The sequence below is a fragment of the Botrytis porri genome (genome assembly GCF_014898465.1).
Source record: "Botrytis porri strain MUCL 3234 chromosome Unknown BPOR_016, whole genome shotgun sequence".
NCBI lineage: Eukaryota > Fungi > Ascomycota > Leotiomycetes > Helotiales > Sclerotiniaceae > Botrytis > Botrytis porri.
In genome coordinates, this window is record NW_024066090.1 from 595,877 (window position 1) to 623,786 (window position 27,910).

Genomic DNA, 27,910 nt, shown 5'->3' on the forward strand with positions numbered 1-27,910 from the left:
TATAGGTAGATAGTTCAATAATGACCCTCGTGCATGACCATAATATGAGGGAGCCTGGGAACCTTGGGCTATCTAAGTTCTGCACAAGTCCGACTATATAACTGCATGCATAGCATTAGTTGCAAGATAACAAAAGCTTCGGAATTCGTTAATTTTCTCTGTCTTCTATATATGTGATTATAATGTTGAATTTCGACTTCCAATCGAGGGTATCGTGACCCTCCCTAATCATGACCTAAATCGCCGTGTTGAATGCACATGCTTCCCTAACGCAAAACCCATCAACTCCGAGTAGGACAATATTTTCCTCGGCATACTCAATTCAATCTTGAGCATCCAACGGACCATTCCCATCTTCTCTGATCTTTCTCGCACTATCTTCATCATCTCCAAACTCCGTTACTATCCACAAGCAGAATTGCTCCCACTCCACGCTCCATTCTTGCAATCTCTTCGCCCTTAAACCATTTCCCATGGAAGCTTCCTTAACATCCTCCAACCATTTACCTGAGCTTTGATCCTCGAACGCTGCCCATCTTACACTATTTTCAGCCAGCGAACCTAAGCCAGCAAGTCCAAGATTATCCCAGCCTTGCAGAGCTTGCCAGAAATCATGTGTCATACCATTAACATCCTGACCAAGAATCGAAGGGTCGTCGTTACAGAGAGAGCAGGAAACTCCTCGTGCGAGAAGCGCAGGTAGAGGATGTGACATGATCGAAGCGCAGAGGCGGAGGACTTCGTTCGAGATTGGACAACTCTCCACGAGAATCTTCTTTTCCTTGACCAAATCAATCAACAAAGGATGCTTGTATAAGGAAAATCCATGACCAATACGACGAGTTCCGAGTAGAACAGCATCGAAGAGATTCTGATCAGTATCGCTACCATCACCAAGACATTCTCCTGCATGAAAGAAGAAGGGGATTTCGACTCCTTCTTGCGCACACTGTTTTTTGAACCAGAAAAGCTCTGGCAAAAGATCTTTTAATGGTCTTCCAGCATCTTCTTGACCAACAAGATCATATCCGGATATGAGATGCGGGTAAGTCATCTTGATTGTTAAACAAGCATCCATATCTTCTACGATCTTTCTTGTATCCAAAACTCGAAGACCAGTCCAAATCATCCTAGCTCCCCAGAATCCCTTGCCCTCTTCTGATGCCTTAAACTTTTCGATTTCCTCTCCGAAAACTTTGAACATATTGCTGTATGTATCATCTGCTACCTCTTGACCTTCACGGTAATAAAAGAATGTGAAAGCCAGCCGTAAATCCACCCACTTGACACCATCAGCAAGCAAAGTCTGCATCATTCTCTTCATGAACGCCTTGAATATAGGCTCATAGAAGATGACTGTGTTCAAAATCGTGAAAACCGAAGAGAACTTCCTCCAGACTGCATCAACACCGTGATGATGTTCAATAGACTCAGTATCAGTAATAGTGCATCGACTCCGAAGCCAACGTAAAAACCCCTCTCGTCCACCTTCAGGAAAAGCCTCCGCAGCATCCTTCAGGGGCACAAAACTAAATGGTTTATACCCCTCCTTCCATATCTCCGCACCTTCTCCATCTCCCTTCTTCCGGAACCTAAACTTAACAGGCCCCGCCTCCCTACTTTCAGGCGAATCCAAAGCTCTATCACAGAAAATGCACATGCCCTCTGTCTTCAGCATTTCCTCAAACAAGAAATCATAATCGACCATCGCATCCATATGCGCATGCAGAAGTGCGCCCTTTGGCATCTTCTTCACAATCTGCCATAATTTTGTCTTCTCCATCCTTCCCTTTGCCAGACTGAACATCATACCTGGATATATATTCTTCCCCGTTTCTTGCGCGACATGGTCCTCGAATTCCGAGGTCCACATCGAGGCTTGTTCTTCGAGACGGATGCGGGAGACGATGTTGCAGGCTTCTTGCGCGAGAGGTGATAGGGCGGATCTGAATGCATAGTCTGTTGTCAAAATTATAAGTATGTGACGAATTTGTACTCCAAAGAGATATTACGAACCACTGCGCTGCTGTTTTTCCTGGTCTATAAGTGCTTCCCTTCCACCAATGTACTTGTTAATGAACGGTTCATCCTTTGCAGGAAGACCAGCAGCTATTTCGGCATATTCATCGTCTGGTATTGTGGATGGCCATGGAAGGTCTCTGACTCTATTAGACATGCTTGCAGACCAATTTAAATTGATTGATGAATTGTTGACATATAAGAGCTTGACGATATGAGAAGTAGAATAGCTAGGGAAGCTTGGGAAGTGTCTAGCAAAGCTATTTGAGTATCTGAAAAGCTCAAAGAGTGGAAACAATCTAATTTCCAATTTTCTCCTCACTCCACTAACAAATCTTCAGATATCAATCTTACGTAGATCACTTTTGGTATGATGAATCATCGGCTAAAGATTACAGAATAGGTAGGTAGTAATTGTTACACCAAAGCAGGAATGGGGGATGGCGGGGTCCTTCCGATAAGAGCGATAAGCATTTGGTAAGATTTTCTAAAATTACCCTTATCCCTGATGAGTGGGAGCGTGTTGGTTTCGCTACATATATGTTACGTATTGGTGTGACCTACAAAAGTAGGATTGATACTCTTATAAAAAGGTAGTCTGAGTAGATTCAAGGGTTCGAACTCATTCTTTACGCCCTTAAATTACCGAGGACGAAATGAGTCCAATACATCAGATTTCATTGGTTAGGAACTAGTTGGCCGCTTAGAGAGCCGACTATTGGTTGAAGAAGATCTCTTGGTTGATATCACCTACCAACACTTCAGGTGTGTTGATGAAATATTAGGGGTGCTGCGTACATGTTTTGGGTGCCCGCGGGAATGAGAGGGCAGATACAAAGAGGAAACCTTTTCTGACCTATTTCCACCGGAGCAGGCTTATGATTGTCCCAATTCGTATCATACAATCAATCACGCTCATACCCTCCCTCACATTGCCGGAGAATACACAGCAAGTTCGGTTATTCTTCTCCGGTCATCGAGAGCGTACTAAATGTAAAGTTTGAGAGAACCGTATTATATCATACCACATTCAGCTCTATAGCTCTAATTATATTACGCCAATCTTGGAATGCCTTATTGACGTGCTGTTCTCCCAATATTTCTGTCCTTGTATCTAGATGATGATCTATAACATGCTCTTTGGCATATTCTTAAGGGCCTGCCTAACTCCCAAATCGCCCAATACCTCCTCGGCCCCGCCCAAGATAGCATCGAATTTGTACCTTGAAAATATTAGCAAGATTTCTTTCCAGTCGAAACTTCCCATTGCATGGATACTCACGTTCTATGGAACATCTCAATGGTTCTTCCCATCCCACTCTGAGTAAGTGCACGTCCACCAAAAATCTGCACTGCTTCATCTGCACATTCATGAGCTGAACGGGTAGCGAACATCTTAAGCAGACCAATTGGACCTGCGAGATGAGTTGCTTGTTGTTTGTATGGCATCATAGTCATCTGATATGTGATATTCTCTAACCATGCTTGATTCGCTTCACAGTGAGATATTATCTTAGCAAGCCTAGAAAGGTCAGTTGGTGGTTTCATCTGCACTTGAAGGAGCAAAACTTACTTTTGTCGGATGACTGGCTGATCAGTCAATTTCTTGCCAAATACCAATCGTTGATTACTCCACTTGATACATTCCTCTGTTGCTAGTCGCATCATGCGAATGACACCACTAGCCATCATCCATCTTTCATGGTTGAAGTTACTAAGAATAACGTGGATACCCTTGTTCTCTACTCCCAAGAGATTCTCAACTGGTACCTTTACGTTATCGAAAGTGACATAGGCAGTTCCGGCTGTAGGTGAGTAGGAGGTTTTTATTGGTGTTGTCTCTACACCCTCGCCTCTTTCAATCAATACGACAGACAGTCCCTTGGCTAAAAAGGGTGTTAATATGTGATTGAGCATGAGAATTGATTTTTAATAGTACCTGTTTTAACACCAGTTACGAAGTAATCGCAAAAGACTCCATTGGTGATCCATTTCTTAGTACCATTTACGATATAGTGTTTGCCATCTTTGGTTTTCTCCGCCGTTGTTCGAATACCTGCGACATCAGATCCGGCAAATGCTTCAGTGATGGCCAAGCAAATTTTCTTCTTTCCGCTAAACACCTCTGCGGCAATCTTGTTCTTCCATGCCTCATCGTTGGCAAATTGAAGAACTGCCGTCAGGGAAATTGTCATACCAGCCTGAGATTAAGTGTTAGTCATGCATTGAAATATAGAGTAGACTCTACATAAAAACATGGATTCATAACTAACCATATTACCATCTTGAAACCCTCTTGCATTGGCGCGAACCATCTCCTGTCCAACAATCATGTCATGAAAATAATCGAACTCCTCCCCCTTCACGGCGCCATCCATCAAGTTAACACCATGTAAATGTTTCCCCGGGCCTAATCTCATATGTAAGATCCCCATCTTCGACATTCGATCAATCAAATGTTGTGGGATATGCGCTCCAGTTTTTTCACACTCCTGAGCAATAGGTGTAACATATTGATCCGTAAAAATTCTCATTGCCTTTTGCAACCTCCTATGACTTTCGTTATAATAAGGACTTTTAAATTGTGGAGTTAACCATGTGGGCTCTCCATATGGCACGACACTCAAATCCCCGACATTCTGTTCAATGACTTGCGATTTCTCGCCCTCAATTGTGGCAATACATAAATTCGAGTATTTCTGCAGGACTTCTTGTCGATGTAGGTTATAGAATGCTTCGGTCGCATCTGTGCCAGCGACTTGTCTCAGGACGGATTCTCCTCCTGGATGAGCATCGACGAATTCAGTGGCATCGTAGACCTTGCTGTCGATTATAAACCAGAGAGATTCCTCGGTATTATTTTTGGAGACTTCATCTCGCGTGAGGGTGTGGTGAGGCATTGTGATGTATTGAAGGAAAGTGAATGGATGATAGTATATGACTTCGGCGCGAGATAAAACAATAAATGAGAGAATTAGTGCAAGAAAGGAGAAGAAAGGAAAGATACAGAGTCTGCTTAACCTGGGGGCTCCGGAACCATTGGAACGCGCCGTGATTGCTATTTGCAGTGGAGAATGTACCGAAACCTGGGGAACGGGGGCAAAATACCGAGGTTCAATCCACCAATTGGCGTTCTCTAATTACTAGCATGTCCGGACTGCAATCCAAAGTTTTCGGATATTTGAATTATACTCGTCAATTGGTACTCGCTGGCGTCAGGTAAGTACACCAAACAACCTGAATAATACCAGCTCAAGATAATCGTATTCAAGCAGGTTGTAGTTCCGCAGCGCATTCCGTAAGCTTTACTCATGCTTCACCCGGACGAATCACAAAATGTACATGTTTTCCAAGCCGCACAAAGGCTCCCGCGGGAAAATCAACGCATTAGGTAGGTATCAAATACGAGGGCGTGTTTACGTAAGCGAAATAAGAGGCGGAAGTTGAGTATCATTCAGAAGGACTTTGATAATTCGAATCTCTCTTCAATATTATATTGGATATATATATAGTTTTAACGTTAATATAAAGAAGGCTCAAAATTTCTTTTTTTCCCCTCAAAATTTAGTATTTGATTTGAAATTAATTTATAATTCAATTGAGAAGTTCTTCAAAAGAGAACTTAATTCTCGTCTCTTATTTCGCTTATAGAGTACGTGTTTTTAATAAGAGCTCTAGCTTTCTAAACGAGAATATCGAACCTTAATAAATAATAGTAACTTATATATTAATCTATATAATAATACATTATTTGTTACGAAAATCTCCGTACTCTATATACGACATTACTATTAATCATTAAAAGCTTTACATTTATAGTATACTACCTCGTAGCGTAGCTTATATAAGGAATACCTATAAGTAGTATAGTTTCTCTAGAGAGTAATAAAATAGCTTTTATAACCCTATAACGTTTTTCCTATATCATTATTATATTAGTAATTTACTCTTATTTAAACGCGCGACTTCGTTACTTATTTAGAATATAAAAGATAGATATAATTCTCTTACTATATTAATATTTATAAGATATTTTGATAATTTTTATTAAATAGTTAGATTATTATTAAACTTTAAAGATTTAAGAAAGAAAGTAATAATCTTATTATTTTCGTATATACATAAACACGAGCCCTTAATTAAAACACGCTCTCGTAAATTTATTACTATTATTAGAGATTATTATAAGTCTATAAAAATGCTTTATTTATTTCTAATTAATGTTAAACTCTAGCTTTCTTCTAATTTACTTCTAATTAATACTTATAGAAGAAGAATAGAGTGTATATGAAATGTGTCTATTCGTATGTGTATTATAGTATCGCTTAAGTTAGAGGATCAGTCTCTTATTTATAAATACTATATAACCCCGATGAGAATTTGCGTGGTATATTTATCTAAAGTAATAAATCGGACATTCTAGGCTTAATCATTCCCTCTTCGAGACAACAACAAGGAAGATGACGAAGTGCGAACGCGGAGAAGAAACAAAGTACCTCGGATGAACCACTTAGTCTACCAGGTTGTTTAGATCGGCCAATCATATCTCATATATCGTATCCATCAAATCGTTCCATCTGAGATACATCCAGATGCCGGAGACAAGACATGGGTATAGCTGCGATCCCAATGTAATTATTCACTATCTCAGATCTTTCTCAAATTGGAACAGTTTCCGATGCATACCAAGCCCGGGATTGACGGAATTCAGAGCAATGGCTTTGGACAGGCGCAGCAACAGCTTCCTTACATGTTTCCCGCGTTTCCGGAAAGAATATGGGGTATATAATTCTGATCCTGTCTGAAATCTCATCAAGATGATTCAATGATCGTTGCGGAAACCATTTTTCAAGCTGAAGCCATCTATCTTTGAAATTGAACAATATGCATCTCCAGGGTATCACCACATGGCTCTTGATCTCCCTCACTGCGGCCCTGCCTGCTCCAGAAAGACGTCAATTGGCACCTACAGTTCAAATTTCACATGCCAAAATCGTCGGGACTAGCACATCAGGAATTGACACATTCAAGGGAATACCGTATGCCCAGCCACCTGCCGGATCTCTCCGCTTGAAACCACCCAAAAGTATCACCAAAACCCTGGGAACTATTCAAGCAACCAGTGTCCCCACAGCTTGTCCCCAAGTTTCTGCCTCCGGTCCCATCGGCGAGGATTGTCTAACACTCAACATCCAACGCCCCTCAAACATCACTCGACACTCTAAACTCCCCGTGCTCTTTTGGATATACGGCGGCGCTTTCGCAGACGGCTCCACCCAATCGTTTGACGCAACGCAGCTTCTTCAAACCTCCATTTCGAGTGCCCAACCTTTGATTTACGTAGCTGTAAATTATCGTCTAGGAGGTTTCGGGTTTCTAGCCGGTTCCGAAATCCTCAAAGATGGTTCTTCCAATCTCGGCTTATTAGACCAGAGATTAGGCCTCCAATGGGTCGCCGACAACATCGCTTCTTTTGGAGGCGATCCTGATAAAGTCACCATATGGGGCGAATCCGCAGGCTCAATCTCAGTATTTGACCAAATGGCTCTCTATGGCGGCCAATACCATTACAAAAACAAGCCCCTCTTCCGTGGAGCAATCATGGATTCCGGCGCCATCACGCCCGCCCAAACAGTCGATAGTCCGCGGGCCCAAGCAGTATACGACCAAGTCGTACTCGCGAGCGGTTGTCGAAATGCCACCGACACACTCCAATGTCTCCGCACGCTCCCTTACGAAACATTTCTCGCCGCAACCCTCACTCTCCCCTCCCACAAATCCTACACCTCCCTCGCACTCTCCTATCTTCCCCGTCCCGACCACAAAAACGGCGTTCTCCCCGCCTCCACCGAAGTCCTCGCTTCCCACGGCCACTTCGCCCCCATCCCCTTCATAATCGGCGACCAAGAAGACGAAGGCACAAATTTCGCTCGCGTCCAAACAAACCTCACCACCACCGCCCTCTTAACCTCCTACATGCAAACCATTTTTTTCCCCTCCACTCCCCCTTCCAAAATCGCCTCCCTCGTCGCCGCCTACCCCGATGACCCCTCCGCCGGCTCCCCCTTCAACACAGGCACAAACTGGAACATCTACCCACAATACAAACGTCTGGCCGCTCTCCTCGGGGACATCGTCTTCACGCTTTCCCGCCGCCTCTTCCTATCCTACTCATCCCACATCCACAAAAACGTAAAAATGTACTCCTACCTCTCAAGCTACGGCTACGGAACCCCCATCCTGGGTACTTTCCACGGAAGCGACATCGGTGTCGTCTACGGCCGATCCCTCGGGTTTCCCCAACAATCAATACAGAAATACTACCTCAATTTCCTGTATACTCTCGATCCAAATCGCGGCGCGGATCGTCTTGGATATGGATATGGCAGCGACGGTAATCACAATTCCCATCCCAGCACAAATACAACCGCAAATACAAATACTACGCAAACTCTCATCTGGCCCCCTTACACCCCGGAGAAAAAACAACTTTTAAATTTCCAAGCCGCGCAGAATGTATTGATTACGGATGATTTTCGTCAGACGCAGTATGAAGTGTTTAAGGATCTAGTGGGGGTTTTGCATGTGTGAGTGAGGAATGAGATGTGAGAATAGCTTTCATTGATTATTGGCGTTTGATTATATGCTACCGATGAAGAAACGAAGGGAGGATAGGGACGAGAATGAGGAAGAGGAAAGGTGTAAACGGAGAGGATGCTTGTATATTGTACACCATATACACACCATACTGATAGAGTGTTGGTATCACGGTGATATTTTGTGCATAATGATGCTTAGACTACCGATAACCGGAAAGGGAAAAGTATGTTGTTCTCAAAGCCCTTTCCAATAGTAATATAATACTCAGCCTCACTTGAGTACAGATATTGCCAGTTTCCTTATAATTTATGTTAATTTGCTTGCTAAAATCTGTCTACAGATGTGTAGAGGGTAACAAGCGTAAGTTAGTGAAACCTGCACCATGGTATATATATGCCTCATCCCCAATCTCATTGTCACATCCCTAGTCCCATTGCCTCACTCCCAATCCCATTCCTCCATCCCCGGTTCTATTGCCCCGTTCCCAATCCCTTACCCAAACCATCCATACCCCAATTTGTACGCTAAAATCACAGACTACCAAACACCATCCATTTATCCACGCCGGGATTTCATAAAATCATAGTATCCAAGCATCCATCAACTATTTCTTCTCATCTTCAACCTCCGCTTCATGATTTTCCCATCTTCTCTTAACCATTCGAACCCATCTTCTCCTTCTCCATTCTCCCCTTCTACCGGGCCCGTCAACCTCACTCGCTTCCTCCCAACTAATCGGTACGCCTTTCTTCCCTCTCAAACTTCCCAAATTACTAGTACTCCCTGTATCCATGACGCCCACAGAATCTTCCTCTTGTCCCTCATACCTAATATCATAAACCCATCTTTCACCCTCTGTTTCTACTTCTACGCCCGTGATAATTCTTTCTTCAACCCATTCCCTACTCCACAAATCTAGAGCCCATTTCTTTTCGCTCCATTCCCAACCTCTTGGGCTTTTTACATCCTCGAAAAAACGACAACCGATTGGCCGTCCAGTTTCAATTCGCATACTACTCATAGGATCATAAGGTGAGCTGCTGAATACCCAATGTTCCCACTCGCCTGCACGGGAAAGCTTTTGGAGCTCGAATATTTCTACTTCGCGGGTTTCGAGAGAAGAATCGAGGATGATGTCATGAGAAATGAAGGTTTCAAGACTAGTTTGGAGGGGTTTCGCGCGCGGTTGTACGACTGTCGTATGTGTTGTGATCATTTGGCGTTGAATGATTGGATGACCGAGAGACGTAATGGTCCAGCCTATTGTGAGGAAGATGAAGCGCCATGGCATGAGATGAGAAGCGATGAACATAAATGCTGCTGTTACTACGAGGAAAAGAAACAGAGTAGATGACAGTGGTTCGTTGGAGAAATTTGTGGAAGGAGATATTAGAGCAATTACTGTATCGTGTAGGCGAGAGAAATCTTCCATGCAATTTTGGAGGTCGCGCATGTTTCGGAAGAAATCTTTAGAAAGCTCTTTAACGGGTTTGACAACTGGCGCTGGAGCTATTGGTGGGCCTGTTGTGGAATATGTGAACGAGTCCGTAGTTATGGTTGTAGGAGGTGCGGGGTGGCGAGCAATGAATGAAGGTATGAGGATTGCGAGGAGAAGAACCGCCAACGGAAGAACGGTAAGAAGATATGGATCTAGGCAGACGAAAGTATATACTGCAAGAAATGAGAGAGTATGCGAGCATTGTTTCCAGCTTAGTAGACGTATCACTTTGGCTTGGAAGACAAAAACCACACCTATTCTCGCATTAAATCTTCTGAAATTATTCGACATGGTCGTTATATTGAAAGCAGGCCTCTCAACGAAATTCGGAGGAGTAGCAGCCGCATCTTTTCCATTTTCGCCAAGGTCCTCAATTGGTATTACCTGTTGTAGTAATCTGTTGCAATCAGTAGAGTCCTAAGAAGACCAACGTCGCAATGTAGAGTTTTAACGTACTTTTCAAGTAATCTATCTTGTACAGTTGCCGAAGTTTCCGAAGCTTTACTGTGTGCCTTTTTAAAATTCTCCTTCAACTCCGACTTATGTCTCCTTAGTCTTTCTCGCGTGCCCTCTTTCTTAGATACTCCGTTTGCATCCTCCACATCGTCATTGAGGTCGTTGGTAGGATCAAATCTTATCACCGGGATAGGATCATCACGATTCGCAAACGCATTTGCCGTACACTCATCCATTTTCTGAGACTTTTTGAAGTATTAGGCTTCTTCGAGGAAATCGAGCGGTTGTTTCTGAGTTGGAATTCCAACGATCCTTATAGAGATCACCGAGGGGGGAATCTATTCATAGGAACCGGTCAGTCGCAGTGTTTCGTTTCTTCACTGATAATAAGGTTCCAGCCCTTGTGGTAAGTAAATAACATGCTTCAAATTAATTGGAAAATGATTCTGGTTGCGAAAATTTAGTTGAGGTTTGACCAATTCTATAATGTTTGCCCACGAAGCTCAAACACCTTGGTGTTTGAAGTTGACGCGCTTAGCGATCGATGAACCTACCTGCAGGAAAAGAAGGCATGACGTTTTTGCCGCCGACCACCGACCACCGACCACCCGCAATTGGGCTGAAGGGGTTGGATTTTGGACTTGACTGAATTTCGACTAAATCGAAAAATATAAATTCCCTTGGTTCCGTCTTACCGTCGTAATAGACTTCTTATCCACGTAAGGAGCTATAATTTAAGTTTATTGGGCATGTATTGAAGATGGGATCGGTACTTTTGGGATTCGGGAATCCATTGAAGATTCCCCAGAAATCATAGCAAATGAATCTGGAATCGAGGATAACGGCAATAAATAAGTACAAAACGCTGTTAATCCATGATCAGATGAACGGCTAGATGATACCGCTTATGCTGTTGTATGACCCCTTTTTCAAGCTCCAGCTATAAATTATACATGAAGCAGTACCGACAGTACCATACTTTCTCTCGTACAGAAACATTCTGCGAGAGTACAATATCAACCCGTATGGATAGCATCATATCATGGCTTCAGCTTCAAACCCAAGTCAGTATTGGTCGTTGAAACATGGTTTTAGCCTTGATTCATTTTTTGACTGGGTAATCTTCTTATCATTCGGAATATTTTTCTTACTCAAAACATTGCCTGCACGTGTCAGGGGCTCACAAACTAACAAGCAAGAAGAAAGGCAACTGGCTTGGTTTTACCTACCTACTTGTTAGTATTTGGTGATGGAAGCAGGTGATGCTTTATGGATGAAAACAGCATCTTGGAAAAAAGGGGTGTGACATCCTGTTTGCATTGTTGTACATTCTCTATGCTTTAGGTGGATCTGTACCTCACAGAATTTGATGTCCAGATACTCCCTACATGCGATATACATTAGTGGAGGAATTAGTTGGTGTTGCCATGGTGTACAAAAAGTTGAAGCCGAGTAGGGCAGAAACCTTCATGGAGCATAGTCTCCATAAGATTGCATATATTAGGAATAGGAATTTTGGAGAGGGCAGGAGAGAAAGAGGGCTCACTCGGCACGAATCCAGATAAGATTAACCTTTGTAGAAGGAGAAAGTCTGTTGTTTACCTACTCCGTAGTACTTATAATCTAGCTCCAACTTGCGATACCGATTTGTGTACTAGATATAGATAGAATTAGACACCTAGATACTTTTGCCTAGGTATCAACTTACATACTGGGTATTACATCGTGCTCGAGTACTAACTTCAGAAACCCTACACTCATAATCTTACAAGCCCAACTTGCCATGAATCAATTTTGCATGCCACGGAGCAGATAGATTGAGAAATCCATACATCCCATCACTCACATAATATACCTTCCGCGCCCGAGAACCATCTTGAGTTATTAGACATACCATGATATCAACATTCTTCAACCTTGACCTTCCTCCACCAGACCATCAATATTTGATACTCGGTATACACCCAATACAGATTGCTCGACCCCGTAAACAATCTACACATCCATCCATACATGGGTGTCCTCATCAAACCAATGATATAATTCTCCAATAATCCTTCCCTATTGTAAGGAAGCATTGAAAGCATTGACAGTGGTAATAAAGTTGTGATTGCAGTGCTTGGGTCTCCTGGAAAGAGTTCGTCGTCTTGCAGAATTTTGTGATTAACTTTATTGACGGTCTCAACATAGCGACAAAGAGGAGAAGATGTGAGGGGTGAGGGAGGGTTGTTCGAGGTGCAGACTCAAGAGTGAATAAGATAACAAGCCACCTTGACCGCCGAGATGATCAGAATTCATTACTGTACTTACTACGGTGTCTACCTCCAGTCTTAAAAGTCTTTCATGAGTACCTAGTATTGTAGTATTCTGTTTAAACCGTACTACATCTGCCTAGTTTGGTTTATTGAATGGATTTTGTAAATTTCTTCAAATTTTGATAGGCTCAACATATTTAAGTGTACTCCATCTTACTCAGGTATACTTTTATACCATTGGTTCAATGAAGGGATTTTGACGATTTTGATGATTTTACCATTTTATTGTTGCATCGATTCCAATTTTGATAGGTTCAAAAGTCATCTCTTACATCTAGCAAAAAGAAAAGATATTATTTCCCTTCCTGCGTACATACATACTACTGTACACCTACTGTACACCTACTGTACATGCTACTCGTACATAAACATAACGGTACCAAAGGAAAAGGACCCCAGTCGTCTAGTCTTTCAGTCGCCCAGTCCCCCAGCTCATTCAGTCTCCAAGCCCAGTCTCCCAGTCTCCAAGTACAGCCAGTCAGTCAGTCACTCATCAGTCACTCAGTCACTCAGTCACTCACTCAGTCACTCACTCAGTCACTCACTCACCTACTCACTCACTCACTCACTCACTCACTCACTCACTCCATCCATCCAGAATCTAGATCCACTTTTTGTTTCTATAGGCAACGGAAAAGACCTTGGATCATAAACCCCCAACCCTTACCACCCTGACTTCCCTGAGCCACCTCGAATCTCTAAAAGGTACGGGAATCATCAAGCTTTTATCCCATTCGCAGTACCAGTGACCAGTAACGGGAACGTACAGGTACAGGCTTGCAATACATCCCCAAAATATTGTTCAACTACTATTAGTCGATCTGCAGCCTCAAAGAGACTGACTCTCCATACAATAATAAAAATACAACATCCACCGCTACCTTCATTTCACCACTAAACACAATCCACGAGCCATTCCTCGAGATATATTCCAAACTTCGAATACAAAAAGAGGATACCCATCAATTGACGCGCTTTAATACTGTGGAGAAGGAAAAAAAAAAGATATTGACTCTCGAGAGACACTCACACAGATAGCTTTCCTTCTACATTTTACTGGGTTACCATCTACAACGACTTCCCTGTTTACTAGTTATACCCTACGACGGCCATTTGAAATGAGATAGTCTATCGACAAACTCGGCCCTTAAACGGACTGAGCTCAAGGAAAAGCAAAATCCTTTACTCGAGATTAATTTCTGTCGCTGGCTTGCCCCAGTGACTTTAGTTCCTTATTCATGATTCGGGAACAGAGGGCTCCTTCAGGTCCACGACCTGACCTTTCACCCACTAGACAGTAAGATTCACAACCTTCAAGAGGGGAGCCATTCGAGGCGCTCAAATTCACTAATAGTTTTAACAGAAGGATTTCTGAGAATTATCCTCCCAGTGTCGGCACAGGAACTTCGCGTCTGATAGCTGGGACCGAGCCTACACTGCATGCTCCACAACGAAACAACCATACTTTATTTACATTTGGGGGTCACAACGACGATAATTCGGCTTCTTACGACTTTTTGCCTTCTCCCAGTTTTGACGACCTGCAAACTAGCATCTCCAATGAACTACAGCTTGCAGCACAATATCCGGCAGTAGGTGGGGGAGATTCAATGCCGAGAGAGAAGCCTTCAATGGGGGAAATTAAAGCATCTATGAACAATGGGCGAGGAATAGGTTCTGCGCGTGGAGTGTCTGGACCACGACCCGCGAGAACCTCCTCTTTTCAACGTAGGCAGAGTGTGAGTAATCGTCAAGGTAGCATATCTTCAACAACTTCTTCAACTGCATCGGGAAACATGGACCCACCATCTGCTCCTCTAGCTGTTCGAACCCGACGAAATCAATATCCTCCGATTTCTGGAAGTGCTGCCTCCAATGCGCCTGCTGCTAGAATACCGCGCAGATCTGTAGGAGGTGTTGAGTCGGATAGCTCGAGCAAGGCAGGGCCCACACAAAGACGACGTCCGAGTCTTGCTCCAAGTACATCATTACAATCTTTGTCGGATGCTGCCAATGCATCTGCAAGAATCAATAATACAGGGGTTCCAAGTTATATGGATGGAGCAAGAGGTACCACTGCCTCGAGAGCAGCTAAAACTAAATCGTTGCAACCTCCGAGTAAAGGGCAACCCCAAGTGTCTATTCAGCCTGGCACACCAGATCACAGTAGATCATCATCTTTTGCTGCAAAGTCACCAGGAAGGCCCAGTGGGACAGGAATACCAGCCACCACACCATCATCAACCTCGAAGCGGATGTCAGTCTTGCCAGGCACTTCCCATGCAAGTGGACTTGGGGCTAGGACCATCAGCCCTACAGATACTCGGAGAGCTAAACGATTATCGACTCATCAAGGAAATCCAACCGTTTCGCCAGGTACACCGCCAACTCCACAGCCTGACTCGTATCCGGCATTTACTCCTCGAGGGTCTTCAAGGTCCCCTTCAATGTTACCTCGAAAGGTGCCTACACCTTCATCATCTCGAACTACCCCGGATAGTAACCGTAAGTACAATTCTGCCATTTCAGCTGCTTCGAGTTCAAGCTGTAACATATCTCGCAATACTACAGGTTCCTTACAGCCTCGGGTGACATCACTTGCCCCCACAACATCAAGGTTACCAACACCTAAGTCACGAAATGTTCATAGCTCAGCTGGTAATAATGAAGAGGAGGATGTTCCGCCAGTTCCTGCGATACCCAAAGCGTATGAGTCCCCCAAAGATTCTCCTATCGAAACTCCATTTTTCGCCAAGAGGAAATCAAGTATGCCTTTTGATGCTAGTAGTATTAACAGTACTTCCACAAACAGCATTTCTGGTAGGAACTCTGCACGTGAACCAATCAAGGTTGAACGAGAGCCAAAGAGGTCGAGGCATGCGCCACCTAGCTCGAATTCAGATCTTGAACAGCAAAAGCAAAATACCACGACTCCGAAGAAAAAGAACCTTCAACCCCTTCGTCTGCCACCTTTGAATCTGTTACCATTAAGTGCTCCTACGGCTGCAAAAGCTGCCGCCATATCCAATCCTGAGCCCTTACCAAATGGTGCTATTACACCTCCGCCTAAGAGGACAAATACAAAGACCCCAAGTTCACCCATGACAGCTTCCAAGACCTCGTTCTTTTCCCGTCGTAACGAAGATAAATCGCATCATATGCCTAAAATGCGGAGCAATAGTTCTATCCATCATAGACCTGCGGAATCTTCGCAAGTATTTGGAAGTAACAGTGGGACAAAGCCCATACCTATAGCTAATAATCGACCACCGCCGCCTAGGGAAACCTCCCCATATCTATCCTCATCTCTTCCCAAGAATAGCGCGGGCCAGCATCTCATGCCTCGGTCCAAAACTAGTGGTGATTTCACTACAATGGACACTTCCACGACTGAAAACAAGTCGGCAAGGTTGACTGGGCCACGTGCCTTGAAGGTGAATAGATTAGCTAAAACAGATACTCCCGCGGAAGTTTCAAGTCCGGAAGAACCCCCAACACCATCGTCAACAACTTCGTTGCGAAGAAAGTTGAGCCTTGGTTGGAAGCGATCTGGATCAAAGAACACCGCCAGCAATGCTCAAGCAACAGGCGGAAGAGAAGCCAACCAACCACCTCCTCCACCAAAACATGATAACATGCCACCACCTAGGTTGCCTGCTTCTGCTACCATGAACAATATGAGTAGCAATAGCAAGGAAATTCCTAGTCCTAGTCCGTCGGTCAAATCAACCACTACTACTACTTATCTCAATTCCAGCCGAAGGAAGAGCTCAGTCTCCAGCCTTAATATGATCACAGGTCACGACAGAACAAAGAGTGATAGCTGGGGTTTGAATCGAAACAGTCCAAAGAAAGAGACATCAACTGACTCTATGGCTTCTGAGAGGAATATTCCAACCGCGACCTCTCGAACTACATCTTCTGTTATGCATAGAATGCTAAATCCAAAGGCTTCTAGTACTAGTATCAGACATCAGGATCACTGGACAGCGGAATTGGACAAGGATGATCTTTTGGCGGAAGAGGAGATGAAGAAGCTCGGCAACAAACGAAAGGAAACAGAGACGGCAGCTCGTCAATTGGATGCTCTAAGAAAACGGGCTACTCCTAAGGATCGAGCGAACCCTCAACAGGCTCTCAAACTAGTCTCGCATCTCAACATTTACGAGAAGGGGGAAATTGTTGATTACAAGGACATTTACTTCTGTGGGACATCCAGTGCAGCTAAGCATGTGGGTCAGCTTCAATCTGATGCCGCCAATTTCGGGTATGATGATGAAAGAGGGGATTATCAAATTGCCACTGGAGATCATCTCTCATACCGTTATGAGATTATCGATGTTCTTGGTAAGGGAAGTTTTGGTCAAGTCGTAAGATGTATTGATCACAAGACTGGAGGGCTAGTAGCTATTAAGATCATCCGGAACAAGAAGAGATTCCATCAGCAAGCTTTAGTAGAGGTTAATATCCTCCAAAAGTTGCGCGAATGGGTATGTAGTTCCAATCACTTCACTCAGCAACCAGCTAACAATTATAGGATCCTAAAAACAAGCACAGCATGGTCAACTTTGTTCAAAGCTTCTACTTCCGTGGTCATCTTTGTATCTCTACTGAACTTTTAGATATGAATCTCTATGAGCTCATCAAAGCCCATTCCTTTAGAGGTTTCTCACTTAAGATCGTTCGACGATTCACAAAGCAAATGCTCAGCAGTTTGTTGCTTTTGAAATCGAAGAAGGTCATTCATTGTGATCTGAAACCCGAAAATATTCTTCTCGCACATCCTCTTCATTCGGAGATCAAGGTAATTGACTTTGGGTCAAGTTGTTTCGAGAATGAGAAGGTATATACATACATTCAATCCCGATTTTATCGATCGCCTGAAGTTATCCTTGGTATGACATATGGTATGCCGATAGATATGTGGAGTCTTGGATGCATCTTGGCGGAACTTTTTACTGGAGTGCCCATCTTCCCTGGTGAAAACGAACAGGAACAACTCGCCTGCATCATGGAAGTGTTCGGTCCACCGGAAAAGCATTTGATTGAGAAGAGTACTCGCAAAAAGCTTTTCTTTGATTCTCTCGGAAAGCCACGCCTCACGGTATCTTCAAAAGGACGCAGACGTCGACCATCCTCGAGATCCCTTCAGCAAACCATCAAGTGCGATGATGAAGTTTTTCTTGACTTCTTGGCACGTTGTCTCAGGTGGGATCCTGAAAAGCGTTTGAAGCCTGATGAAGCTGTAAGGCATGAATTCATCACTGGTCAAAAGGCTCCTGCTCCATCCCGTATCAATACTCGAATCGACTCGCCAATAAAGCGCCACAATACCACCGCTGCGCCTTCTTCCAATAGACCCCTTCCAGAACCACCTGCTTACAAAAGTGGTTCATCTGTTCGGCCACCCGCAGCTGGGACAAGTCCAAGTAAAGCTCTTCCACCTCGAAGACAATCCAATGCCACAACATTGACGGGACCTCCTGGGCCGAAACGTACAAGTACTGGAACCGTGGCAATTTCTGGTGGTAGCGGCTTGCCCCGAGTCACACGAAGTGTCAGTTCGAAACAGGATTTAGCATCAGCAGGGGCATCGGCAGCTATGAGTAGTCGGCGAGCATTATAGAATATGTAATGTATGAAGCGAAAAGTGTTGAGAATGAAAAAATCATTCATACCACTCATTGGGTACATAAGGAGCGGATTATACGAATAGACGAGTTTTTATTACTTTACAGCCACTTTCTTCCTTTCCTTCGTTTGAAGTTGTCCTTTATTGCATAGCAGCGAGGTCGGCCGGAGCATTTTTCTTTTCTTATTTTTTTCTTGTCACATGTCTTTCCATGATGCATACCCACTGCGCAACAACTATACATACCTCATTCGTTTAAAAGCATAATGCGAATCGTATAACTCTAGCCGAAACCTTTCATTTGATATACTGAAAGTTAATCAGGCGTTCTTGTGGCAGCAGGGCTGTAAGCTGGAACAATCTGGAGTATCCTTTTTGTGGGCGGACCGCGCATTCATTGATACGCATATAAACACTACTATAATTTAATTTGACGTCTTTCATTCACGAAATTATTTACTTGGAGTTTGGGAGTTTTTTAAATTAAGAAAAGATGGGTTGGATGGGGCAGGGGGAGGTGAAGGAGGGGGGGGGGGGGGGGCAGATTTGTGGGAAGGAAGCTTGATTGCATGAAGGAGCTTGGTTGCGTGAAGGAGCTTGGTTGCGTGAAGGAGCTTGGTTGCGTGAAGGAGCTTGGTTGCGTGAAGGAGCTTGGTTGCGTGAAGGAGCTTGGTTGCGTGAAGGAGCTTGGTTGCGTGAAGGAGCTTGGTTGCGTGAAGGAGCTTGGTTGCGTGAAGGAGCTTGGTTGCGTGAAGGAGCTTGGTTGCGTGAAGGAGCTTGGTTGCGTGGAGATTCTGGTCGTGGTGAATGCAATGCATAGTAAAAGGATGGAAGCAAGCGGGTACGGATTGGAATTGAATTGAATGATAGGGAATTGATGAATAGCAAGCAAGCATTGAGATGAATAAGATGAATAAATTATGTACATTAATGTTTTGTACTTTTTGTTTTTTTGTTTGATGGTGATGATGGTGATGATGATTTTGATTTTGATGTTTATGTTGATTTTTGATGTTAATTTTGATGTAGAGTGGGTATGGGTATAGGTATAGGTGTGGGTGTGGTTGGGGAGTTTGATAGATGAGGTGAGGCGAGGGGGTTGGTCGGTGGTAGATGGTTGGTGGGTAGATGGATGGGGATAGAGGATACGTATTAGATAGGTGGGTGGTCTGGCCTGCTGGCTGGATTGTAAGTTGTGCTCCTTTTACTTGTAGGTTTGTCACTTGTGGAAGATGGAAGATGGAGGATGGAGGATGAAAAATGTAGATTGTAAAGTAGCTGGTTGAATGATTGAATAGTTGGATGGTTAGATGATTGGTTGACAGAACTCTTAAGGGGGGGTTTAACATATCTTTGTTTTGTATTGTCTTGTACTGCGAGTGACATGGTCTTCGTCATTGTTGTGTTATCGTTGTGTGTGTTGTGGTCTTATGGTGTGTCTTGTTATCTTCACTCTTGGTATTGGTTTAACTTGGGTACTATTGCGTGATGAGGTGGTGATGCAAGTGTGTGTGCAGATAAATGGTCAAATGCTCAAGTATTTAATGATTCGATACGTGATTTTGTGTATGGCGTGTGTGGTATACGATAAATGGAGAGGTGAAGGTGCGCAGTTTTGACGACGGTGATGAGTAAAACGGAACAGCCATAACAATTCCCGCCAGCAGAGAAACGAGGAGATAAATCACAAGTTACACATTCCCATCAAGAAAGAGAAAACTCAGGAGGTGCCATTCTGATACTCGCACTACATAAACAGATTTCATCCGCTTTTCATTTTAATATCATATCATTGATTTATTAACCTATACCGCCTCCTGAACCTTGACCACTTTCCATCCCACTTCTTTCAACGATACTCACTCACATATCCATTCACACTCCTTCTCCCACCCAATCGCATTCCCATTTCCTCTTGGAATTCGAAATCACCCATCGAAATAGCTAAATCTTCTCATTCTCGTATAACCTGCTGCCAAAAATTCAACATCCATTATCAATCCGTCATCCATAGAAATTATCATTAGGGAAAGTCGTCGACTCATAAAGTCATAAAATATCATGCGTATCCGTCGTAGGTGTGTATGTATGTCGTCCAAAACCATCCTCCAAAACTGTGTAAGAAATCACCAAAAAGTCCTCCATCATCTTCATAAATACCATCAAGAATAAGGAGTGTATCATATATTCATCCGTAGTCTCCTCCACATCATCATTTCACTCCATTTTCTCAAATGTAAAAGCACTTAAAGAAACCAAACAAGCACAGCCCCCGCAGCTGCGAGACCACCTGCACTGAGAATATTAGCAGCACCCGTATATTCAGGCGCACCAACTCCAGTAGAAGTTTTACTTGGTCCAACGGGTGTAGCAGTTGCGCTTCCGCCAGCACCTAATCCACCAGTTGTACCATTGTGGACTCCTGAGCTGCCAGCGCCAGATCCGCCACCTGATCCACCGCCTGATCCACCACCCGAACCTCCTCCCGAGCCACCAGTTCCGACAGCGGTACTGACAGCGGTACTGACAGCAGTACCGGATGAAAAGATAATGGTTGTGATACCTGATGATGGGTCGATAACAGGAGTTGTAGAGACAGTAGGGGCTGTGATTAATGGAGGAATCACGATAGCAGTTGAGATTGTGGGTGAAGTGACAGATGAGAGGACTACTGGGGTGGATGTAGGACAGAAGGTTGTGGTGTAAGTTATGAGTTGTGTTGTTGAACCTTCGATAATTGTCGATGTACCAGTTGATGTTGTAGTTGTCGAACCATTAAGAGGTGAGGTGGCGGATGGGTTTGGAATGGGTGTACAGTTGGGTAGGGTGAATGTACCTTTGAAGTTGCCGGAGGCACCTTGGACGATACAGCTGTGAATCGTTAGTTGTGTGATATTCAACGTCAAAGGTCAGACGTAGAATGAGACGATAGAGGGATTAAGGATGGTGGATGAGAGAGGAGATGGAAGCTATGATATGAGATGGGAGGATGAGATATGATAACATACTTCTTAGAACAAGCGGCGTCACCACTCTTCTCACTAGTCTCCCAACATGGTGAATAGTTCACACCATAAGGGAAGTATCCGGCAAGGTTATCATCACAGTTCCCTGGTTGACCAATGCCGTTTGTACATCGAATGATGATAGGACCGCCGAGAGATGAACTTGCGCAGTAAGCACCATTGGCAACAGGGCAAGAGAAGGTTCCGGTAGTCGAGTTACTGTAGTGATGTTAATTCAGTGGAACCTGATGAACGGAGAGGAGATCTAGAGTATTGATCTAGGTTGGAGGGGTAACTCACTAGGTAACTTGAGCACTGCTTATACCAGCGAGAGCAGCAATTGCTGCACTAAGAGTAGCGAACGACTTCATTGTTCGACCTTTGATTCAGTATGTTATGATTTGATTATCGTTGTAACCAAAACTTTCGTCCACTAGATATCGAAGTTGAGTTCCAAGAGTACTAGGTATTGTAGTATGGGTTGAGTGAGAGAGAAAACGATTGTGTAGATGTTTTTGTTTACTTGAAAAATTAACGACAGACAATAAGGTTTGATGCGACTATACGCTTTGCTATGTATATATCTCTATCGGAAAGTGATATGTACGTTAGTGTAAGAGGAGATGGAAGTTCTTGGTAAAAGAGGGGATTTTATTTTATATGTACATTGGGTGGGAGGCAAGAAGTAACTGCTGATCAACTTGACTGGCAGGTGTATATTACTCAAAATAGAAGTACGGTAGCTTTCCTCCTACTTTACATGTATTTAGGCGGGACCAAGAGACGAGGCGCTCCTACGTTTTCCCATCGTGTTCATTAATCCCCTGCAGGAAAGATGCGGGACTTCATGGGTCTTTCTGAGCAGAACAAAAAGGCAGGAAAGTAAGAAATATCTTGTTAAGTAAGCATATAAAAGAGATGGGCAAACAGTCAGTCATCAAACACGATGATATCTCACGATTCAAGGATTCAAAAACTAAAAGTCTCTCGCCCAGAACTCGGTACTCCCGATTGTAGGGCTAGGTTCTTCGTGCCTTTGTACCTTTTTTGTCTCAGGCATGAGGCTGTTTCTAGGAAGACTCCTGTTTGCCCTCTCGTATCATGAATTCAATTTGTCTATCTTGATTGAGAGAAGAAGGGAGATGGGAAAAGACACCGAGTTATGCCGAAGATGCATCAATAGTGGCATGGTATAGCATAATACTTCGTACTTGTCATCATCCCATTTATTGGATGCTGAATCGATCCATACCGGATGAGGTGGTTATACGGGTTGGTTCAAGCGATGAGTAGATGGAAAGATACCTTGGCATTCTGATGACCCATTTGTTGGCAGGGTTGTACTGCATTTGAGGTGGGCAGTATCTTGCATCTCGAGAGTGTTGGAGTGATGGTATTCAGAAAAAGAATGCCGGTCGCTTGAGCGAAAGGGGAGGAAAGGAAAGGAAAGGAATAAAATCAACAGGTGGTACAATGGAAGACCTCGGGATAGTGGAGTGGTTGTGGTGTGGCTGGAATGCAATATGCTTGGCTAGTCACGACACTCTGATCCGCTTATTCATCGCGGGGTAGTTCGTTCTTGAAGTAGACTGAGAAATGGCGTGAGATAACAGTCGACATCGACATCAACATCAACATCAACAACAACAACAACAACATCATATCTACATTTGCCCCATTCATTTCAATGAATTTATCTACATATAACATCCTCTCTTTGCAAAGTATAACAACTACTTCCATTTCAAATCTTCCCATCTCGATTTATTATATCCCACGTTTCTATTCTCACACAGAAAACAACCTCAGGTCCAACGACAAATACACCTTCGTAACATTGCCCCGATAAGATCCTCAGACCTCGTATTCACACTCTCGCCAACACCATGTACGATTCTACCATCACATTTACCTTTGATACCATTTGTCCATGGTAAGTCGTCTCCGTAAATTCTCTACATACCTTCCTTTTCTATTCTCTTTTCTTGATCCATTGCCATTCTCACCATCAGCACATTGCATATGCGGGTGATTGTCCAAGCACATTTTGATGGAATACGAGATCAAGAGTATGACTGATCGTGTTGGTCGCAATTAGGACTTATCTTGCCAAGAAGAGGTAAGGATATTCAATATTTCACGGGAATATTATTGGAAGTCTGAGAATACGGATTACTAACTGCAGCATCATCACTTAGATTGGATGAAGGTAAGAATCAGGCTTTTCTTCCATATTAGAAGTTGATTGAAATGATACCCAAATACCCAGGATATGGGAATTGGATTGAGAAAGGATATCACTCACGTGATGATGATGGTCAACGCCGTCGTCTCCTTTCCCCCGCCCCCACACTCACTCAGGTCCATACACCCATCTCCATCTACTAACATTCCCTATAGCACTCCGTATTGTTCGTTCAACAGATGCAGTTTCGAAGGTTAATTTCACCATCAAGTTTTCGCCATATCAATTATATCCCGGAGCTAGCAAAGAAGGCGAAGATAAATATGCTTGGTATCGCAAATCCCGTTATGGAGATTCTGAGGACAAGATGGAAATGTATATCAAGTTGATGACTGCATATGGAAAGTCCGCTGGTATAGATTACAAATTTGGTGGTACAGTTGCCAATACTCTCGATGCTCATCGAGTTGTTCAACACTTCCAACAAGAAGATGTGAAAGGTGGTGGTCCGGAAACAGCGGATAAGATCGTCATGGCTTTGTATCAAATGTATTTCCAAGAGGAAAAACATCCAAGTAGTGAGGAGACATTACTTGCGGCTTGTAAAGAAGCGGGAGTGGATGAAGGAGAAGCAAAGAAGATCATTGAGGATGAATATGAGGGATTGATGGATGTGAAGAATTTGATTAGAGAGGCGAAGGGGAATGGTGTGGATAGTGTACCGGTTGTTAGTGTTGAGGGTAAAAGGAGAGATATAACCTTGACTGGGGCACAGGAGGTTCATGACTATGTGAAGACATTGGAGCAGATTGTTAAGGAGAGCGAGTAAGTGGTTGATGGAGGGAGTACTTTCGAGAAAAGTTGTGTGATTTATCTTTCTTGGCTATGAAGCAATTTATCTAGGATTCAGGAGAGATAGATGTACTGTGTGCCTCTGATTGTCGCTCTCGTCGTTCATTTTTGTGTTTTATTATTGATATGATATCGAAAAGTACCATCGTTCTGTGTTTTTATTTGCTTCGCAATGCGTTAATTTTTTCCTCCTACCTTTTCCTCCAGACCGCAAGATTGCAAAGAGTTTGACTAAATTGCTCAAGTTTGCCTCTCTATTGTGCTCCTTTTCTTACCAAGCGTACAGCAGCTTTAAAGTCCATGATCCAGTGTCAATCGTCATGTAGTAAATCCGAAGTGCGACGTGCAAGTTCAACCAAAAGCTCTTAAAACTAGTGGAAAGTTTTAGTATTCCAAGTTAGAAATTCCAGAATTATTCTCATATTCCGGCAATCCTATCGATATTGAAGAGAGAGTATATTGGTTAAATTCGAAGTCCATCATTCAAGATTCGTAAGGATTATAATCGCCCAAAGGGCGATATTGTAGTTGACCAAACCATGCTCGAAGAGCCTCAAATATAGAAGTAATTATCTAGAATGTCATCAGATGTACAAGAAGACAATACCCCCCTCGCTCGCTTACTCAAACTCAAATTCTAGTCGTGATACTTTCGAAATCGCACCTGTTTTACTTCAACAAGATGTATAGAATCAGCAAATGGCTATGTCTTTGTGCTTCTCCAGTGACGGGTAACTTTTCCTTCTTATATACCTATCTGTCTTTTTTTCCAGGCGAAAAATGTAATCGAAAAGAAGTAAACTCGATTTCGAAACCGAGTGTCAAGATGTCATTAGATGTGCAACTAAATCAATAATTACACTACACTCCTATTCTATCTCTATGGCTTCAACTAAATTCTAACTGTAATTATAAAACCATTTGAAAATCATAATATCTCACTTGAACAACATATACATCGTCAAATTCATGAGTCATCAGACTAGACTTGGAGATTACCAATTTTTTACTCCTTCTGAAGATTTCTATGGATTTGCGAAAATTCTTAATGTAGAGCTAAATGGAAAGAATGGGATTTGAAAGAATTAGATGTGCGACAAAAAGTTCGTTTTTGATGAAGATCTTTGTTGCGTATCTAGGGTCATGACATTTTTGGTTTTGATATCGACTCGCGGTGTTGCTGAAATTAAATAGTAGTCTTGACACTGAGAATAGGTGTGTAGTAGAAGCTCTTTAATTCGTGTCGGTGTTAATAGTATTGAAGCTTCCTCAGCACATTGAAATTTGACTCGTGACTTGTGAAAGGGGAAGCTGTGAAATGGCCTCTGATGTCTGGAAATGGCAGGAACGAGTTCCGCATGTGAAAAAAATCATTTTCGCTACACTTTCCTTGGAAAAGGTATCATACCGTAACAGGAAAGACTGAAGGGAGTGTTATCTTATTGTCTTTTGTTCTTTTCTGTCCATGTTTGCGGAATTATAGGTGAATAATCAATTCGTATATTTTCATCAGCATTCTTACTAAATTCATTCTTGGGAACGGCTTCAGATCCAATAGTTCATAATTGCGATAGATTTCTTAGACTACTTTTCATTTGATTCTATAATCTTTGGATCAGGTCAGTATAGATTTCTTCGTACCGGATATTGTTACTGCAAAGAGTTTCGAGGGGACGGAGAGATTATATGAAATGTTGAGAGTGGTCTTCTAGAGGATGAGAAGCACAGCGAAACTTTTGGATATAGGATTTGCCTGCGAACTTCACCTCAACACTTTTGAGTGAGTATATTCACTTTCACTTATCTTCACTATAATATCAACTTCTACTTCAACTTCAGTCTTGAGGAATTCTACACTTTCTCTTCAACTCGATTTTATCAGGAAGTCGAGTTCGTCAATCCAAGACATCCTTAGAGCGACCACCCAAGGTAGTCTTCCCTGTTTTTAAATAAATCAGGACCAGCTACCATAAAATCAACCAATCCAATATTCTCCAAGATGTCATCTACCCCCTCTCATAAATCCAATGATACTTCATTCCCGGATCCCAACATCCCTCGCTCGTCTGAAGATACCGACATGCAAACTGTTCCCGAAATCACCATACACAATCCTGCCGGAGATGAAATCCCCTCTGATTCCCCAGCTCCATTTGTCCGGCGTCAAATACCATTATTTCTTCAGCCGAAAACCATTGAGCGAACTGAAGATCCAGATTTGGTTGAAACCCAATCGGTCCGAGTAACGGATACTACAGTTACTTCTACAGATTCATCTACTCTGCCTAGTTCTTCACAACAACGACAGCGTCCACGCAGCAATGCTTTACACTTTTCTGGGGAGGAATTCGGTATATCACCTGATGGTACCTTGGATCTTCGTCTCCCCACGCTAGATGAGCAAGTACGCGCAGTCGTATTCCCAGAAATGGATATCCGATCACCTGATAGAGCCATGGGAACTCACCTCCCCAGAACAGCTGAGGAGGTACGCACGATCTCAACCGCGGGACTCGATATCAGCAGCAGAGTTCGAGAATTCCAACGAGCTCGACGACTCCGGCATCTGGATCAATCTCGTAGACAGCATATCACCAGACGACATCGTCGTGCGCGAAGACACGCCATGGATGTAGTACCGGGTCGTCCAGTCTCTTCTATTCTCACTCGTCCCTCTTCCAACACATCACGCCCAATGACACACCGTGGAAGTACAAATAATGTTGATGTTGATGATGAAGCAGTGAATATGGATCCACCTCTCCCCGATCCAGCGATGAATCTGGATACATTTACCGCGAGAAGAAATATTCGTAGTCGGAGCGCATTATCGAATGTGATGTCTACAAGCGATCTGGAAGATGTAGATGAAGATGAAGAATATAAAAACCGTGGGAATACCGGTTTGAGTTGTGATTTTGTAACACTTCCTGAACGTCTGCAAGCAAGAGGTTATGGCAAGCCTACAGTTCAAAGGAGAAGTGCACGTCGCACTTTCACTACACCGGTAAATTCAGAGTCGCCTGATGTTGTGTCTACATCACCATCTACATCTATATCTAGACTGAGTACTACGAAAGAACAACAAAATAAATCTCAAGCAACAGGGACTGGAACCGGAAACACGACAGTGAGTTCTCGCAAGCTATCTCAGAATGCAACAGTGAGATTGTGGGTAGCGATGTATCGAACTAACGATATGAAGCAGCAGGATCTGGAGAGGATGAGGGCAGAGGGTGTAGATGATATACCGATTTCGAAATTATCGATAACGGGACCGTCGCGGAAATAGATGTGTGATGGATGGTGACGATACTTGGATTTTGTGGGAGAAGCTCAAACATCGCT

The 27,910-nt window shown here is 43.3% G+C and overlaps 8 protein-coding genes across 8 annotated transcripts; 4 read left to right on the plus strand and 4 right to left on the minus strand.

The window, feature by feature from the left end:
• Positions 1-322: 322 nt before the first annotated feature.
• EAF01_010404 (uncharacterized protein) lies at positions 323-2,176 on the minus strand (the record flags this gene model as incomplete). Its single annotated transcript, XM_038918661.1, has 2 exons — positions 323-1,959; positions 2,017-2,176. 2 exons carry the CDS (start codon positions 2,174-2,176, stop codon positions 323-325), a joined length of 1,797 nt encoding a protein of 598 aa, XP_038765886.1.
• Positions 2,177-2,647: 471 nt separating this feature from the next.
• On the minus strand, positions 2,648-5,521 carry EAF01_010405 (uncharacterized protein). Its single transcript, XM_038918662.1, has 5 exons — positions 4,293-5,521; positions 3,959-4,220; positions 3,593-3,905; positions 3,302-3,541; positions 2,648-3,242 (listed from the first exon to the last, which is right to left on the minus strand). The coding sequence occupies exons 1-5, from the start codon at positions 4,917-4,919 to the stop codon at positions 3,146-3,148; spliced, it is 1,539 nt and encodes a 512-aa protein (XP_038765887.1). The 5' UTR covers positions 4,920-5,521; the 3' UTR covers positions 2,648-3,145.
• Positions 5,522-6,903: 1,382 nt separating this feature from the next.
• Positions 6,904-8,610, plus strand: EAF01_010406 (uncharacterized protein; the record flags this gene model as incomplete). The annotated part of the gene is made up of 1 exon (XM_038918663.1): positions 6,904-8,610. The coding sequence occupies one exon, from the start codon at positions 6,904-6,906 to the stop codon at positions 8,608-8,610; it is 1,707 nt and encodes a 568-aa protein (XP_038765888.1).
• A 613-nt stretch (positions 8,611-9,223) lies between these two features.
• On the minus strand, positions 9,224-10,809 carry EAF01_010407 (uncharacterized protein; the record flags this gene model as incomplete). Its single annotated transcript, XM_038918664.1, has 2 exons — positions 9,224-10,514; positions 10,574-10,809. 2 exons carry the CDS (start codon positions 10,807-10,809, stop codon positions 9,224-9,226), a joined length of 1,527 nt encoding a protein of 508 aa, XP_038765889.1.
• A 2,356-nt stretch (positions 10,810-13,165) lies between these two features.
• EAF01_010408 (uncharacterized protein) lies at positions 13,166-19,019 on the plus strand. Its single transcript, XM_038918665.1, has 4 exons — positions 13,166-13,437; positions 13,458-14,185; positions 14,252-17,378; positions 17,426-19,019. The coding sequence occupies exons 2-4, from the start codon at positions 14,127-14,129 to the stop codon at positions 18,512-18,514; spliced, it is 4,275 nt and encodes a 1,424-aa protein (XP_038765890.1). The 5' UTR covers positions 13,166-13,437; positions 13,458-14,126; the 3' UTR covers positions 18,515-19,019.
• Positions 19,020-20,766: 1,747 nt separating this feature from the next.
• EAF01_010409 (uncharacterized protein) lies at positions 20,767-21,896 on the minus strand (the record flags this gene model as incomplete). Its single annotated transcript, XM_038918666.1, has 3 exons — positions 20,767-21,391; positions 21,529-21,744; positions 21,826-21,896. 3 exons carry the CDS (start codon positions 21,894-21,896, stop codon positions 20,767-20,769), a joined length of 912 nt encoding a protein of 303 aa, XP_038765891.1.
• Positions 21,897-23,097: 1,201 nt separating this feature from the next.
• Positions 23,098-24,710, plus strand: EAF01_010410 (uncharacterized protein). The gene is made up of 4 exons (XM_038918667.1): positions 23,098-23,458; positions 23,624-23,644; positions 23,724-23,734; positions 23,926-24,710. The coding sequence occupies exons 1-4, from the start codon at positions 23,412-23,414 to the stop codon at positions 24,537-24,539; spliced, it is 693 nt and encodes a 230-aa protein (XP_038765892.1). The 5' UTR covers positions 23,098-23,411; the 3' UTR covers positions 24,540-24,710.
• Positions 24,711-26,561: 1,851 nt separating this feature from the next.
• Positions 26,562-27,854, plus strand: EAF01_010411 (uncharacterized protein; the record flags this gene model as incomplete). The annotated part of the gene is made up of 1 exon (XM_038918668.1): positions 26,562-27,854. One exon carries the CDS (start codon positions 26,562-26,564, stop codon positions 27,852-27,854), a length of 1,293 nt encoding a protein of 430 aa, XP_038765893.1.
• Between the last annotated feature and the right edge of the window lie 56 nt (positions 27,855-27,910).

Coding starts and splice junctions, on each gene's coding strand:
- EAF01_010405 (XM_038918662.1), bottom strand. CDS start 4,919: ATGCCTCACCACACCCTCACGCGAGATGAAGTCTCCAAAAATAATACC. Junction 4,221..4,292: donor GGTTTCAAGATGGTAATATG/GTTAGTTATGAA, acceptor ACTTAATCTCAG/GCTGGTATGACAATTTCCCT. Junction 3,906..3,958: donor CGTAACTGGTGTTAAAACAG/GTACTATTAAAA, acceptor CACCCTTTTTAG/CCAAGGGACTGTCTGTCGTA.
- EAF01_010408 (XM_038918665.1), top strand. CDS start 14,127: ATGATTCGGGAACAGAGGGCTCCTTCAGGTCCACGACCTGACCTTTCA. Junction 14,186..14,251: donor GACCTTTCACCCACTAGACA/GTAAGATTCACA, acceptor TAGTTTTAACAG/AAGGATTTCTGAGAATTATC. Junction 17,379..17,425: donor TCCAAAAGTTGCGCGAATGG/GTATGTAGTTCC, acceptor TAACAATTATAG/GATCCTAAAAACAAGCACAG.
- EAF01_010410 (XM_038918667.1), top strand. CDS start 23,412: ATGTACGATTCTACCATCACATTTACCTTTGATACCATTTGTCCATG. Junction 23,459..23,623: donor TTTGATACCATTTGTCCATG/GTAAGTCGTCTC, acceptor GGTCGCAATTAG/GACTTATCTTGCCAAGAAGA.